The 17101-nt window shown below is 34.6% G+C and overlaps 1 protein-coding gene across 13 annotated transcripts in view; it reads left to right on the forward strand.

Moving 5' to 3' along the window:
* ADGRL3 (adhesion G protein-coupled receptor L3) overlaps positions 1-17101 on the forward strand; it is an 801456-nt gene that overhangs the window by 305075 nt on the left and 479280 nt on the right. For 12 of the 13 annotated variants that reach the window (XM_059384586.1, XM_059384618.1, XM_059384626.1 and 9 more), the window contains exon 4: positions 13291-13494. The exons of the other annotated variant lie outside the window; for it this stretch is intronic. In XM_059384586.1, the coding sequence (XP_059240569.1) occupies positions 13291-13494 (204 nt within the window). The remainder of the gene's footprint in view (positions 1-13290; positions 13495-17101) is intronic. 13 annotated transcript variants of the gene reach the window in all.

Consider the following 17101-nt stretch of genomic DNA (forward strand, 5'->3'; position numbering starts at 1 on the left):
TTCTCTACTCTTTGTGAGTTTTTAATTGAAAAATTGAAAACAAATACCTTACATGTTGTCAATAATTACATTTTTGCTTTATTTCTATATTTCCCTTTTATTGTCATCTTGGCAAAATTAGTTTTTTAAAATATAGAAAGTTGTCTTCCTATCAAAAAAATCTGTTTTAAATGAAAGATTTCATCAAGTAAGCTAGACTACTTAGGGATTTGCCAGAAAAATATGCTAGCTTTATTTACACAAGTAATGGATACACATCCTTGTACAAAATAGGGTCTCATAATGACATCTGGTAAATTTTCTATGTTTATTTAATCTACACATAGTTTGTGGTGATTTGGATGTCCTAAGGTCAAGGTTGTTGTATCTTACTGGTAAAATACAAGTACATAGTCTCATATATCTCTTTGTTGGTCATTATCCATGTCACCTATTTATTCTCAAAGTAACTCTCCTCATACAAATTTAAATCAGAAAGGAAAAATCCAATAATCCCATGACCCAATGATATAATTAATATTAATGCTTATTAGATTTTTCTTGCAGTCATGTATATGTATATATTTTTTAGAAAATGGAATAATGTTAGAAATAAAATATCTTTCATTTTGACTTAACCTTAAAATGTAGACATTTGTGTACTCTAAATTTTTTAAAAATTATGGCATTGTATTATACGAAGAAACTATTGTTTACCTAACCCATATATTGATAGCTTAACAGAGAAAGTCATTGATATATTGCCATTACCAATAGTATTATAAAGTTACACAGTTACATATAAAATTTGACTTTATTTTTGTACCTCTAGAAGAAAATCTCTTGAGAACTAGAAGGTTAAAAAAATTGTTTTTAGATTAATTAGTAACTATCTTAAATGAATATTAATAAATTATCAATGTACCCTTGCTTGCTTGCTATTAATACAGTTGTTTGAAATTCCGCAAGTTTAGGCTACTATAATAATGAACAATTATTCAAATATTGAGGTACTATTTGCAAGGGCATAATGATGGATTCAGAAAATTCAAGAAAGATAAACTTTCTCAGAATTAAGAATATTTTGTGTTCTGATGTACGATTCACACATACACATGATCTGAGTCAAAACAGCAATGAAATGTATGAGTTACTTAAGAAATATCATAGGAGGAAATATAGAGAACTTTTATGAGGAAAAAGTCTAAAACTTTTTCCTGGAAGTTATAAAAGAAGACAACGCAATATACTGTGTTCATAGATGAAAAGCCTGAGTACAACAACATGGACAAATATTTCCAAATTACTTTTTCTAGCTTTTTACACAGCTGAATTCAGAGTATCCACATGAGCTTTTCTATGTAGAAATTCAACAGAATTATTTTAAATATATGTATTGGATATTAAATAAGGGAAAAGCTAGTATAAATGAAAGAAGTAATAGGACGTGACTTACCCAACTTATCATAAATCATAAATTATACATATAAAATAATTAAAGATAAAAATCTCAAAACTAGGCAAATTGGGCAACTGTAAAAATGAGATCCGTGAAGTAGCTCTGCAGGTTATATGTCTGTGTTGAAATGTGATACGAATGATACCTCAGAAGTAGTTAAGTAGAGATCAGATCAATAGTGTGTGTGTTTCAAATTATATACTATAAAAATTCTGGAGGAAGATCTCTTTGTGTTACTTACTCTAATGTCCATTTTTGAGCAGTATATCAAATAAAGTGTAAAGTAAGCTGCAATCATAGTATATTCCTAAATTAATAATGGCTTCCAGACAATATTTCCTTGATCACCAAGCATGCCAAGGCAGGTGGGTGTTTCTGATCAGGGTATTTGTGTCTGGTGGGAAATAGTGATGGATGCCATCCTTTTGCTATCACAGTTATACGTAGGTCTAGTCTAATGGCATGGCACTTCCAAAGTCATTTTGAGGGTCGTTGCCATTTCAGTCTGCAGGAAGGGAGAATGAGCACTGTGGAGACTCTAGTGGGAAATTTTTATGGATGTGTTTGGAAGCAATTCAAATTATTTCTGCTACCATTTCCATTAATTAAAACTCTGCCTCATAACTATATCTATATAAAGGGGTCTGAAAGGTATAGTCCTCCTCATGTGATAAAGGAAGATATTTATAAAAGATACCATGTAGCTTTTAAATAAAACTGGATTTAAAGCACTAATATATATTTTTAGATATATAAATGGAGGGATTTTTTTTTTTACAACTTTATTGAGATACATTTAACATACCAACAAGGCACTCATTTAAAGTATATAGTTCATGGGATTTGAGTGTTTGCATAGTTGTGTAACCATCAACATAATCAATTTTAGTCTATTACCAGTCCTCCGTAAAGAAACCTCATACCAATTGGTGGTCACCCCTGATTTCCCCCTTCCTCAGTCCCTGAAAATCACTAATCTACTTTATGTTTCAGTGGATTTGCCTATTCTGGACCTTTTGTATCCATAGAAGCATACAATTTTTGATCTTTTGTGACTCAATTATTTCACTTAACAGAATATTTTTTAAATTTACCCTCATCATAGCATGTAATAGTACTTGGTACTTTTTTATTGCCAAATAATATTCCTTTGTCTAAACATACTACGTTGTGTTTATCCATTGGTAGAAATTTGGCTTATTCCTACTTTTTAGCTATTCTGCATAACGCAGTTGTGAAAATTCATGTACAAGTTTTTGCACGGATGGGATTTTACTTCTCTTGGGTTTACACATAGAAATGAAATTGTTGAGTCACATGATTGTATGTTTTGCATTTTGAAGAACTGCTAAACTGTTTTCCAGAATGGTTTCACAGTGAAACATTCCAGACAGCAATGTGAAGCTTCCCATTTCTCCACATCCTCACCCACACTTACTATTGCCTGTCTTTTTCACTTTGTCATCCTAGTGGAGGTGAAGTAGTATCTCATTGTGGTTTGGGTTTGCATTTCCTTAATGCATAATGATATCGAGCTTCTTTTCATTTGCTCCTTGGGCATTTGTATACCTTACTGGAGAAATACTCAATCATTTCTTAATAATTAAAAGTTGCTTATTATTAAGTTCTGAGTGTTCTGTATAGGACCATCTCTTATTAGAAGAGACCAGAGAATATTGTTAGAATATAAATAGAGTTAAGGGTTTTTTCAACTGCATATTCTAAGAAAAACTTTTTGCCTGGATTTACCCACTTAAATCTCATCTGCTTTACATTTGCTTTGAAATCCCCTGCCATTTATCTAGCCTCATATCTCCTTCCCTTTTACTGACCATATTTAATTTCAGCACGTCATTAAATCAGGTTTTTATTAAGACATAAACTAGTAATTGAAAGTGATTGAAATTTCTTCTGATATGTGAATTGTATAGTAGTGACGTATACAAAACATCAGGGTAATTAATCGGATTCTTCTGGTTGTATCCAATTACTCTTCCCTAAGAACATGATAAAGAACATAAGCTTTAATCATGATGAGCAGAAGTATTTCTATTTTTGTTCTAGTCCAAATTCTTGTTCTTGCAGATTTTGGAACTCCTCTTATTTATATATTTTTGTGGTTTTGCTCAAATTATATTCTAAATATTGAGGCTTTCCTTTTATTTCCATAGATTAGTTTTCTCTAATATGCTCTCCAAACTACTGGTTGCCTCTTTTACTTCATCTCAAGAAAGTTATACAATTCATTATGTCTATCAAATTTATATAGTATATAATAATGACCTTTGTACTCACATCAAAGGTTTAGTATTTTTTTTAAAGCTTTATTTTAATTAATTAATTAATTAATTTTTTAAAATTTATAAACATGTATTTTTATCCCCAGGGGTACAGGTCTGTGAATTGCCAGGTTTACACACTTCACAGCACTCACCAAAGCACATACCCTCCCCAATGTCCATAACCCCACCCCCCCTTCTCCCAACCCCCCTCCACCCAGCAACCCTCAGTTTGTTTTGTAAGATTAAGAGTCACTTGTGGTTTGTCTCCAGTAGTTTTACATGCAGTGTGGGCTGGAACTCACAACCCCAAGATCAAGAGTCAGATGCTCTACTGACTGAGCCAGCAAGGCACTCCCTGAATTCACTGATTGCTTTAAACAAACAAACAAACAAACAAACAAGCAAACAAGCAAAGATGAGAAACAGAAGAAAACCCGAGGTTTCATATGGCAAGAATCCTAGCAACTTTGAATTATTTCAGCACACTGTGCTTATCTGAAGTATTACCATTTGAGCAGAAAAGACTAGGAGAATGCTAAATAAAGATAATACATGATTCATAAATGCTGATATTGAACAGTTGCTACAGCTTTAAGGAACCATGAATGGAGGAAGATGTCAATATATTTAGAAAGTAATATTTACAGGAAGACCAGAAACTGAAGTTTACCGTATCCCCCAATTTAAGCTGCTTTTAGAATCCTAATTTGCGTGCCCCTATTGAATAAAATGAGAGATGTCAGACCTCAGAGTCTAATTCCATTTCTGTTACTTCAAGGAACATGACCTTAACTAATTTGATTCACAGTTTCCTTACTTGTTAAAGGGCTAATTAGGCCTACTTTGTTATAGTATGAGGATCAAATAAAATAATGTATAGAAAGGACTTAACACAAAACCTCACACATTTAATCCTGAGAGAATGTGATCATTAAAACATACCTTTTCGAATTAGAACTAAAAAAAAAAAACAAATGATCTGGATAGTAAGCAAAATTTGAAGTACAACACCATCTTGGGGTCACTTACTTTCCATAGTGTTTTTCAAAGACCGCATTGTGTGTTCTTAATCCCCAAATGTGACAGTTTCTCTAATTATGAGGCTACACATTTATACACACATTCTATCATTATATTCAGAACTCACCCACTGGACTGTAACTAAGTCTTTAACGAGTTACTAATGAACATCTTAAGCTTAGATCAGCATTTAGAGAAATGTTGAAGAGTGTTGAAAAGCTATTCAGAGGATAGGCCTGTTGCTTTTAATTAGACTATAAGCCCAATAAAATTTCCTGTCTTCACTATTCATCCAAGGCTTAAAGAAATTGAATAGTGAGTGACAGATAGACTCTCACTTTGGTATTATTGGTTTAATAATAAGTTAAAAGGGATAAATATATTGAGCTAAATCAGAGAAATCATTATTTTGATTAAATGCAAAGGTAAAAATAATAGGCAAAACCAAAATAGCATTTCACAGTGATTCATCTTTTTCTCCCCTGCACTCAGATGACGTTACACATTATTTTTATGGTTGCAGTAGAGAATAACAGATGACATGAGGAAAAAGATCCAGATATGATTAGATCGTGTAGATGACCCCCCCAAAATCCCTCCAAACAAAAAACAAAAACAGACCTCTGTATTTATATATTTATAAAAAGAATGAACAGTTGGCTTTCACACATTACTGCTTCTCTCCAAGCTGTTGGAGATAACACGAAAGTAGTAATCATAGACAGGACCTGAATTAGATCAAGACTATTCTTTTCTGGAGCTCTTGTTACAAATCAACAATGGTGGAGACTGTTTAGCAATGATCCTTCCTTTTCCTTTTTGATGGAGAAGTTGGTGGAACCATGCAAACCTAAGGGCACCGTATTTAATAATCAAGACAGATAGTATGTAAAATTGAAAGCAATAGGCTAGTATGATGTTTCTCCGGGAAATGCTGCACATTTGCTTAAAAGGAAGTCTTTTAGATTAGTTACAGTGGCTCAGGACAGTGGGAATAGCTGTGATAGCCTACATGTCTTATAGGTTACCAGTTATTGTTAGGAGACAGGTTAGATCTCATGCCTCTACACTCAGATATAAACCACCATGTCGATTTTTAAAAGTAGGTGTCTAGTAATAACCATACTCTATGTACACACAAGCAGCATAATATAATAGATCATTTTAATATGTTCGCTTGTTAATGTATCTGCTTTCTTCTTAATCAGCATTTAGACATTCATTTTGTCCATGTTTTGAGGAGGTGGTGGTGGAGATAAAAATCCCTTCCTTCCAGAAAAAAATGTAGATAAAAACTTTTCATTCTTCTCAGCCATCTTCAGAGATGCCAGTTATGATTAACTTAAGATAGAACTAACTAACGAGATAGATTTCTGTCAAAATATATAGGGTTTTTCGCACATATCAGGTATAATTGACCCTGTGATTAAGGAAAAGAGCACCATTATTGTTGTTATAAAGATTCTTAAAGAATTATTTACTTTATAGCACTCTAAAAGCATAGCTTCCATGCCATTAACATTTTAGTATACTTTAACAAGAAAGTAGAGGGAAGGAAATTAAAAGAAAATCAGTATTTTCCAAATAATAAATTCCAGAGCTTTATTCTTATTACCATGAATTTAAATCTATTTAACTTAGGGCACCTGGGTGGCTCAGTTGGTTAAGTGACTGACTTCAGCTCAGGTCATGATTCTGGAGTCCCAGGTTTGAGTCCTGCATCAGGTTCCCTGCTCAGCAGAGAGTCTGCTTTTCCCTCTGACCCTCCCCACCTCATGCTCTCTCCCTCTCAAGTAAATAAAATCTTTTGAAAAATCTATTTCCCTTATGTTTATTTAAAAAAAGCAGATATTTTTGATTAGAAAAGAAAAAAATATTATTCTGAAAAATAAGGTATATAATATACATTTTATTGAATTTGAGTGAAAATGTCTTCTTGTCAGAAGCTAAATTTTTTTTTTAAAGATTTTTATTTATTTATTTCACAGAGATCACAAGTAGGCAGAGGGGCAGGCAGAGAAAGGGGGGAAAAGCAAGCTTCCCGCTGAGCAGAGAGCCCGATGTGAGGCTCGATCCCAGGACTCTGGGATCATGACCTGAGCCGAAGGCAGAGCCTTAACCCACTGAGCCACCCAGGCGCCCCAGAAGCTAAATTTTTAAAAAGAAATTTATAACAGCAGAAACTTCACTCATTTTAACAAATGTTTGAGATATTTACATCACAGTTTTACAATCTAGGCAACTATTACAATGAATGAACCACAATTTTTCCCTCTACTTTTAGGATATGAAAGATGCCAGACCTGAAAGCCAATTAAAAAGTATTCTTTAGGGGCGCCTGGTTAAAGTGGGTTAAAGCCTGTGCCTTCGGCTCAGGTCATGATCCCAGGGTCCTGGGATGGAGCCCTGCACCAGGCTCTCTGCTCAGCAGGAAGCCTGCTTCCCTCTCTTTCTCTCTGACTGCCTCTCTGCCTACTTGTGATCTCTGTCTATCAAATAAATAAAATCTTAAAAAAAAAAAAAAGTATTCTTTAAGTGCTCTTTCTTTTATTTTTTAACAAATAGGGATTAAGTTCCCCTTTAGCTTTATTCATAACCAATGTTTGACTCTTCCACTAGTCTCAGAATATCATACAGTTTTTATATCTTGATTGTTCAGTCTCGTGGTAACAGTTTAGCCATAATATGTTTTATTTTACTGTAACAAGCTGTGTTGTAGAGAAGAGGAGTAAGGAACCCAGTTTGAAGGGAAATTGCTTACCCACATAGGGCATACCACTGTTTCAGGAAACAATTCAGTCTGGACAAGAAGTACTTTGAGTTAAATTGAATAATATCCATGTATGTTATGAAAGTTGCTTCATCAGACACAAGTGGGCATTTATCACTACAGAACCATTTTCTTTTGAGAACCAGAATGAAACAGATTTTTCTGTGTTCGAACTTCCATGTTGTAATTTCTACCTGGTGGATTCCTTGTCAGGTGCTTGGATTGAAACTCTATGACTATTGCTAGAGCTTACTACCCTGCGGGTAAAGAAATGATACACCTGCCACCTACAACCTACATCTTAGGGAGAAATCAGGAACAAAGTAATCTTCTTATATGGCCAAAATGGAGGTAGTGGGGGACAGGTAGTGCCTTTCAATATGCATAAGGAAGTGGAATTGGAATAATGCCTTTACTGACAAGAAAAGAAGCAGAAGCAAGAGTCTGCTAGTCTGTCTCTACCTCTCTCTCTTTCCCTCTCTTCTTCGCTGATGCCTCCTTACCCACTTTCTTATTCCTCCTGCACTCTACCTCTTTCTCTCCTGGTAATATGTATGTTACACGGAAGTGGGATTAGACATCCCTCATCAATCATCCATATAAGTATTTCAGGATAATTTCTAGCATTTATACAGCACTTTACAGTTAGCTGAACACACTAGCTCTATGAATACTCATATCCAGTGAGTCATTGATAATAATATCAGTAATATTAAGGTGAAAAAAAATAGATTTAGAGCCGTCAATCCAATGATGCAGTGACATTTGAAATAGTTCATAGAAGAGAAACTCAAAAATCTCATAAACTTCTCGTGGTGGCTTCTTCCAAAGACATTTTAATGACTTCCGAGCATTTGCCTTATTTCAAAGACCTATGATTTAAATGATAAATAAACCCACCTAAACAACATATAGACGAATGAGCTAGAATATTACAAGACAAAATAAGTAAAATTTTTATAGTTTCATTTAAAGGAAAAAAAAAGTATTGTGTTTATGTTAACCTAGAGATAATAGTAAAAGATAAAATTGAATAGTGGGTTAGGGTTAATACAAAGATGAACTACATCATTGTAATTGTAGTACATTTCCAACTCAATAAAGGTTCATAATTAGCTAGTGATTTTAAAAACATGTTAAAATATTGCTCCCAAACACAGAAACAAATGACTTGTGAGAAACATCCTTAGTGTTTGAAACTTAAATCACTTGTAGTTCTGATAAATACTCTTTGGTGCTGTATTATTGTTGGCCTTTGTCTCACCTTATAAATAGCATGACAACCCATGGTTTTGTCGAGATCCAATGCTTAATATCATGATCAATAGATATTTGGAGGAAGAAGCTGAATAATTGGCTGAATTACATAGCTATTAATCGAAGGAGAACAAGAAAAGAGTAGCAGTTAAAATTGGTTAGAAAAATAATGTTTACTTAGTATTTTTATTATTTACAAATCTTGATCTCAGAAACTATATACCATTAAAAATATGATTTTTTTGATATTTACTTCAATTTTAAGCTCCACAGACAAGATGAAAACTCTGGTACTGGTATCATATGGACTTTACATCTTACAGACTTTACATCTTATGTGCTCATTATTTTTCCTTTTCTTAATTCTTGCCTTAAGTTCACCCCAGACTATTATTCAGGAACTTTGGTGCTCTGATGGCTTTTGATGTTTGGAGACTAACATAAACATGGGGAAATATTTTGATCATTTCAGTAGATTGTGAAATATTAATTTTCATATTTCATGCTTCCCACTAGGGAAAACAGAATCAAAGTGTTTACATAGTGAAAAACCCGAGTATGCACTGATTATGTAGACAATTTGGATACGGCAATGACTCATATTACTTATGATGAGTATTGAATATTATTTATGATGAAAGCAATTTGAATTTGTAAACTAGTAGCGAATCTCTCTTTTTTAAAAATACAAAGTCTTAATGAGATGTGTACTTCTTAAAGGAAATAAGATACAATGTCTCTCTTTCTGAAGAAGGTTAGAAAGAAGAAAAGACAAGATATGGTGGCCTTACCATTACCTCCTGCCCCCAAACCAGAATTACCTTTGAGATACCTTCGAATCCATACAACAGAGTTTCAAAACACGATCTCAAATGGAGAAGGGAGAGGAGTACGGTGGGAGAGAGGTTGTGTGTGTGCTTCTAAATTATCTTTCTCCTCATTAATCTGAAGAGGAAAAGAGACATTTAGGACATGAAGGCTGTCCTCAAATATACTGGATGATAAGTACCTTCTGGGAACAGAATTTATTTTGTGCAGCCTATTTGTATGGATTTCAGACAAGTGGGTTGGAGAATGCCTGGGTATAGATATCACCTTTCTCCTCGGGAGGAAGAACTTACTGCCTCAGATGGAATTGGCTGCCCAAGGACAGACTGAGCTTCTGATCAGTGCCTCTTACATGCAAATTTTGTTTCCAAGTTTTTTAGCGGTCATGCCCTCGGGGCTATTAGCTAGCGTGTGAGTCTCATGATTCTTTCCAGACCTCAGATTCTGAGCCTCTAATGGAATACCAGACTTAAAACTGTGATGTTTATCTTGAAAACTTATTTTCGTAATAACTTCAGGAAGACAAATGAGATTTATATTTATAACTCAAATATTTCTTCCGAAGTCATACAGTATTTTAAGTGTAACATATCCAGTATTTTAAAAACAGAAGTCCAGATTCGGGGTCTGTTCTGATAGCCCTTGTCCTTGTGGGCAGTGTAATAGCCAGTCCACCGCGGCTGCCACGGATCGCAGACACTGGGTCCTTTGGTAGAGAAGTTAAAGGAGCCTCCAATCTATAGACGCGTAAGAGTCTCCAGTTTCATGGAACAAATCAGAGCCTAATTTCCTTCAATTTAACAAAGTCTACTAAACTTTTCTGATATATTGTATCCCTCCGTCTTGCGCTGTGAAATCATTCTATTCTCCAATCCAAACCTGTTTCTTCTAGGTCTCTGGATCTTGCTTTCTCGTGAATTTGTTCTTCTTGTGTAAGCATAGATTCTTTCTTTAAATACAGAAAGTATTATTACACTTTGCAGCTCATGGTGATTCCTCCTAGTATGCATTTAAAATCCTTTGTCGTTCTCTACTTACTCTAGAAATTGACCTTTCCCAAAATAATCTCTAGTTTAGGAGAGGTCACTATTTCCAAGTCTATTTCCCTGTCCTGTCCTGTGCTTCCTTCTCAGGAACCTCATTCAGTATGAGCTCATGCTCTGGCTGTAGCTTAGCTATTTGATCTCATTCCAGAACATTCTTCTCCCAGCCTACTACTTATAGATTCATTGGCCATTGTGCTCTTTCTTTCTTTCTTTCTTTTTTTTTTTAAGATTTGTTTATTATTTATTTGACAAGGAGAGAAACTTGAGAGGGAACTCAAGGGAGGGGGAGAAGCAAGCTTCCTGCTGAGCAGGAAGCCCAATGCGGGGCCTGATTCTAGGATCCTGGGATCTTGACCTGAGACGAAGGCAGATTCTTAATGACAGCCACCCAGGTGCCACCATTGGGCTATTTCTTGACTAGACCTGAGGTAGTTCCAACCTGAGAAATTGCAGCAGCCTGGAATGCTCTTACTCCTGACTTTTCTTTTCTTTTTTCTTTTCTCTTTTCTATTCTTCGTTCTTTTCTTTTTTCTTTTTCTTTTTTTTCTTTTTTTTTCTTTTCTTCTCTCTCTCTCTTTCTCTCTCTCTTTTTTTTTTTATGGTAGCAACTTCCAATTTCGTTGAGATCTCAGTTTAAATTTTTACTCCCAAACATAAGTCTTCCATAAAACCTGAAACAGGGTTTCCTTACATATTACTCTATTTAAACTTTCTGTAGATTACTTATATTTCTAAACTTTTAAAAAATTGCTTACCCTTTAGTCTATTCTGTCTTCTACACCAGAATAGACGATTCATTTAAGTAGACATGTGATCTCTTTTGCTCACCAGAATCTCTACCACCAAGAAAAAGACCTAGCACACAATGTAAACTCAATAAATATTTGTCGAATGAACAAGTAAGTTCATGTTCCTTCACTCCAAATGTCCTTAGACATTAACTTGGCTGAGGGTGAAAACTTTCAACTCTATTATAACTGAAGCTTGTAGGAAAATACAGCTTTATCATCTTTTGCTAATTTCTTTCCATAGTGTAGTTTATAAAGATGTTAGGGGAAACATACCTGTATATACCATGTAAAAAATAGTTAAAAAGTAGTCATATTTTGGGCAGTGAGGAGAGGGATATTTTAGAAATCAGAAGTTTAGAAAATACAGCATTGGAGTTAAACAAAGGAGATAATTTTTTTAGATATTTTGATTTTCACAACATTTTGGTCTTAAAACTTGTTTCTTTCTTTGACACCTTTTTCATTTACACAATCTAGCAAAATTGCAGAGATTACTTTTTGCCCGGATATTTTAATATTCACTCATTATAGTTGGTAGAAATAAAAATGATGTTTCAGAACAATGTTAAACTTAGTTATGTTGTAGACTGGCTAGTTCTATTCTAAACTTTTTTTTTTTTTTCATGGAAGATGGGTTGTTGGACAAATTTCTTAATATTTTTGTTTTGCATAAGGGTTAGTTTCTTGTGATTTGGGAGAGAACATGTATTTCAGTCTTAATTTGCAAATTTTATATGTCAAGAAATTATAGCACCACTGTCTAAACTTAGAGTGTTAGAAAGATGATCATAAAATTCTCTTGTTTTATTGAATTTCCTAGTTTCTCTCCTGAGTTCTGAATATTAGTCAGATAGCATTTTTAATGTGTTTTTAACTATGCATGTTATAGTATGTTAAAAATAATTGTGTAAAGCAAAGTCTTTTTCCTTGTAAAGTCTGTTTCTTTCTGGTAGTAGGAATATTTTCATTACCATTCCTGTTTATAAAACTAGCTGCAGTTAGTGTAGAAAAATGTGTATCTCGGGTATCAATGCATCAGAAAATTAACAAAACAAAACAAAACAAAACAAACCTGTACTTAAATAGCTCTGTTTTTCATAGCATATAATGTATGACTGTTTTGTGAATTATTAAAAAAATCATATGTGTATAATTTTATTTTTTCATTATTGTCTTGGTCTTCCATATTTATTCATTTATGTAATATGTACCATTTGTCAGTAAAATCACTGTGTATTTAAATGGCAAAAATGTATGTATATCTTTTTCACCCTAATGTTCATCACAGATCTTAATACAGTATCTTTCAAAAAATGTTAAATTACCTGAAACATATAAATATAAAACAATCCATGTAAATGTAACAACATAACAAACAAAACGAGACTAATAAAATAAATAAATAAATAAACAAACCCCTCTTTGAAACTTTCGGCACCCACTACCTTATCAAGGTTTTTGTGTGTAAATACTTAGTAACATTTTTATTTATACTTAGAGAATTTAATGGCTATAATTTTACAGCAGAATGCTGTGAATCTATAAAATATAAAATTTATATTTTTTTCAAGTAGCTTTCTCTGCTTTCAATAATTATGTCTAATTTTCCAATTACTGCTAAGGATTAGTTTGAGGTGGTGTTTAGCTAGGACAGAAAATACACAATCCGCACGACACTCGGGGACGGGGGATGTGTTCTTCTCAGCTCCAGGGTTATCTGAGTGGGGCCTGGGGTGGCTGGAGTCCAGGGACTAGGGCCTGCGGCAGAGAGCAGCCTCGGGAATAGCCTCTAGCTGGGCTCCTCTGCAGCGGGCCTGAGCTGAGCGGAGTCTGATGGTGCGCCCTGCGGTCCCCGCAGGTGGCAAGCACAGTGAGCGACATCCAGCCCTTCCTGCTCCACTGCGACATGCTGAGCGCAGCCCCGGAGGCGCTCTCCCACCCAGACATCTCCTTCAGCAACCAGGCGCAGAGCGGGCCACTACTCATCGTGGACAAGGGCCCCGTGGAGCTACCAGAGGAGGTCGTGGTCCAGGTGCCCAAGGAGCCCAGAGTGCAGCCCAAGGTGCGGCCAGCGGTGGGGAGAGGGGGTTGGGGGTGGCTGGGCAGGGACTGCTGGAGGGCTCCGCCCCAGGCAGTGCCACACATGTGTCTTCTCATTTGTTCCCGTCAGCATCCGCTCAATGGGGCTGATGTCTGTCTGCATCTGGCGGTCTCCCGGCAAGTCGTTGAACCCTGCATGCTTGGTCTGCGCTAGAGCCTCCTCATTATGCCGAAATGTTTGACTTTAAATTTCTGAATGGGTTTGAAATAGCTCTGCAGTATCGCAGGAAATTTCAAATTACTTTTAGTGACCATTTCAACTATTGTAAAATGTGATGCTTGTAAAAGACAAATTTTAACATTTCTGATCATCTGCGTGTTTGGGGAACGAAAAAAAATCTCATCAGTGGAAACTACCAAGTTTTTGAGGAGAGTAGGATGAACACATCTTGGTTGGGAATTGTGTATAGTCATTTAAAGCATAAAATCTGAGAGAAAAGTGATAGTTATAAAAGCAACATAATTTTCTTATGAAAATGTTGACAGCACTTTATATTATTTTCTTTGCACCTGGCAAATGCAGTGAATGACATCCATCTCTCTCTCTCTTTTTTTTTCCATTTTTTATTTTTTATTTTTATTTTTTTTTAAAGAGAAGAGAGATCACAAGTAGGCAGAGAGAGGAGAAAGCTCTCTGCTCAACAGAGAGCCCAATGTGGGGCTCGATCCCAGGACCCTGAGATCATGACCTGAGTCGAAGACAGAGGCTTTAACCCACTGAGCCACCCAGGCGCCCCTGATATCCATCTCTTGAAGCTCTAGTGAGAAATAGAATACTTGCAAAAATTCAATTCTCTTCTTTTCCCCAATAATTTATCCAATACTTAGGCAATGCATTTTTTCTCACTAAACTCCATACAAGTACTCCTATCCCTCTTATTTCCTATAGAGAATATAATATAATATAATAAGTATAATGTGATATATAATATACATTTTCTTTATATACATGATATATTTTTGTTAATGTTCTTTGATAATATTTAAACAATTTATAAGCTTATATGAATGCAATATGTATATATTTCATATATACTTTTCATATATATTATATATATGAAATACATTTATATTATATTATATTACATTATATTATATACCATATTAAAAGTTTTATTTGTAAACTACATGAGAAAGGCTGGGAAGCATTTGGCTAGGGGAACCATAATTATCAAGTCTTTTCCTAAAAGTGTCACCTCTCCTACTCCATAATTTCTTCAAGGGGATATTCATACAAGAAATACTGGCAAAGGAACACAAAATAGCACTGAGCTTAGCTTCTTGACCCCGTAACGTATTCCCTGGTAAAATAAGCTGGAAAACTTGGTTTTCAGCTTAGGGACCAACAGAAAAATACCGTAAACCCATCCGAGATGGATTTTCAATTCTGACATGTAAGAGTTAAACCTACCACTTCAAATACTGCAGCTACATAGAAAGAGTAAGTGTGAGAGTGACTTGGCCTTCATGGTGGCTCTGTGCGCAGTCACCTAGTTCAGTCAGTGGCCTAGAATCTTTCCATCTAGATTCACATTCCTTCCTTGGTGTTGATGATTAGTGATGCGGAGTGCATGTACTTCCGCAGAAGTGTGTGCAGTTGTTTCTAGTGTGTTCAGCAAAAAACGGGAAATGTATAGTAAACATTCTTTAAGAAATTCTTTTTTATTTTTCTTCTCCTGCTCTTTGTTTTGTATTATCATTTCAAACCTGAAGTGTCTATATTGGATGCAGTCATATTTTTCACAGAATATGCTTCAACAGTTGCAAAATTTTCCTTATGATGTTGGCTTTTGATTTATATTTTAAAATAATAATACAAAATTAATATTATTTAATTTCCTTCAATGCATGTACATTCATCACATTTTCTAGTAGTCCTGAGGAAGGAATCCAAAAACAAAGTTTAATTTTTGAGTAAATGTTATAATTATTCAAGCCAGCAGCTAACATTTACACACACACACACACACACACACACACACGTCTGCTGGCAACTCAATTTTGAGGAGAAAACAGATCAATATCAGTCAGAATACTTTTTTCTATAGAACTTTTGCTAAGAAGTTGGCTGAATTTAAATGGTTCCCAACATTTATAGTTTAATAAGATTTTTCTATGTTAGTAGCTTTTACTTTTTGCTATGTATGTGACAACTTTCAGTACAGTAATGGGTTCTAAATCATGCTTTTCTCTCAACTTACAAATAGGAAAATTTCATTATATTTTCCTTTAGACAGAAAAGAAAACATAGGTATGGGATCTCATAAGCGGAGCTGAGGTCAATGTCATGTGATTTTAAAAGGAGTCTGCAGAATCATGTTAATCTGTTATAAGGAGACAATATTTTTTGAAAGTTGCTTTGGTGCAAAAGTAATTTTATCACTGAGGTAAAGAGCATCTGAAGGTCATCTTTTAGTACTCCCTAAGAAAAAATAAAGAAGAAAAAAAAATAAATATTACAGGGGCATTATCTTTCCTGATACAAGAGCTGATACATACAGCTGGAATGCTTTGACACGTATTAAAAATGAAAGTGAAAGGAAAAATACCATATTACTTTGAGCTCTTCAAGTTGAAAAGACAGGAAAGAATGCAAACAAGAAGATGTCCAGTGAATTCTGGCTCCCTCCCCTTCTCCTCTCCTCCACATTTCTTAAAATATAAACAACTGTTTGCTACAGAAGCAAGATAATTTAAGATACAGAAAACTCAGAAATCAATATAAAGACATATTAATGTAATTTTTAATTGAAAAATCAAATTGATGCTCCTTTTAAAAATATTAACCTTCGTATTTGTCCTATAGATAGCCAGACAACTGAGGAGAAACCCAACAAAAGCCACCCTAACAACATTAAAAAAAAAAAATCTTTTTATTGGCTTGAAATTAAACTTTGTCCTTTTTAAAATTTTATATTCATTTGACTCAGGATAGCTAATAACCGTTCTTAAGAGTTAATGAGTGTTTGGATTCACAGGAATTAGGACTTCACAGTAGAGCAGCAAAGCATAAAGAGTTTAAAAACATTGTTCTCAGAAGACATGTTTCTCCTTAGCACATTAAGGCAGAAGGAAGTCTGAGGGCAGATTGCCCAGTTAATGACTAGATATCAAGACTTTTCCTTGAAACCAAAGGAATGTAAATGTGTTTTTTATCAGGATTTTCCTTGGTTTAATTGTGATTCTCCTGCAGTTGCATAAGTTCATTGAGATGATCTACAAATAACACTCCTGCAAGCCACACATGGAGTGTGCAGAGTTCATAGGGGTGTTCTCTCAGAATGCAGCGAAAGCATTTAAATCTTGACAAGTCATAAAAAATGCTACCCTGTGCTCATTTTAAAGCTTACCTTTGCAAGAGCCAAAATGCTTTTACAAGGAACTTGTGTATTCTATCCATCCTTTGGGAGAATCAAATCAAATTCTGCCATCATTTTTTTTTTCTCATTTTTCCGATTCTTGGGTTTTTATGTTTATAAATGGGAATGCTTTTATGATAATTATAAGTAGAAAACTCCATTTTGATTTGTTTTGTTACTTTAAACAAAAGTAAAATTGATCTCAATTAT

The sequence above is a fragment of the Mustela nigripes genome, chromosome 1, assembly GCF_022355385.1.
Source record: "Mustela nigripes isolate SB6536 chromosome 1, MUSNIG.SB6536, whole genome shotgun sequence".
NCBI classification, from domain to species: Eukaryota; Metazoa; Chordata; class Mammalia; order Carnivora; family Mustelidae; genus Mustela; species Mustela nigripes.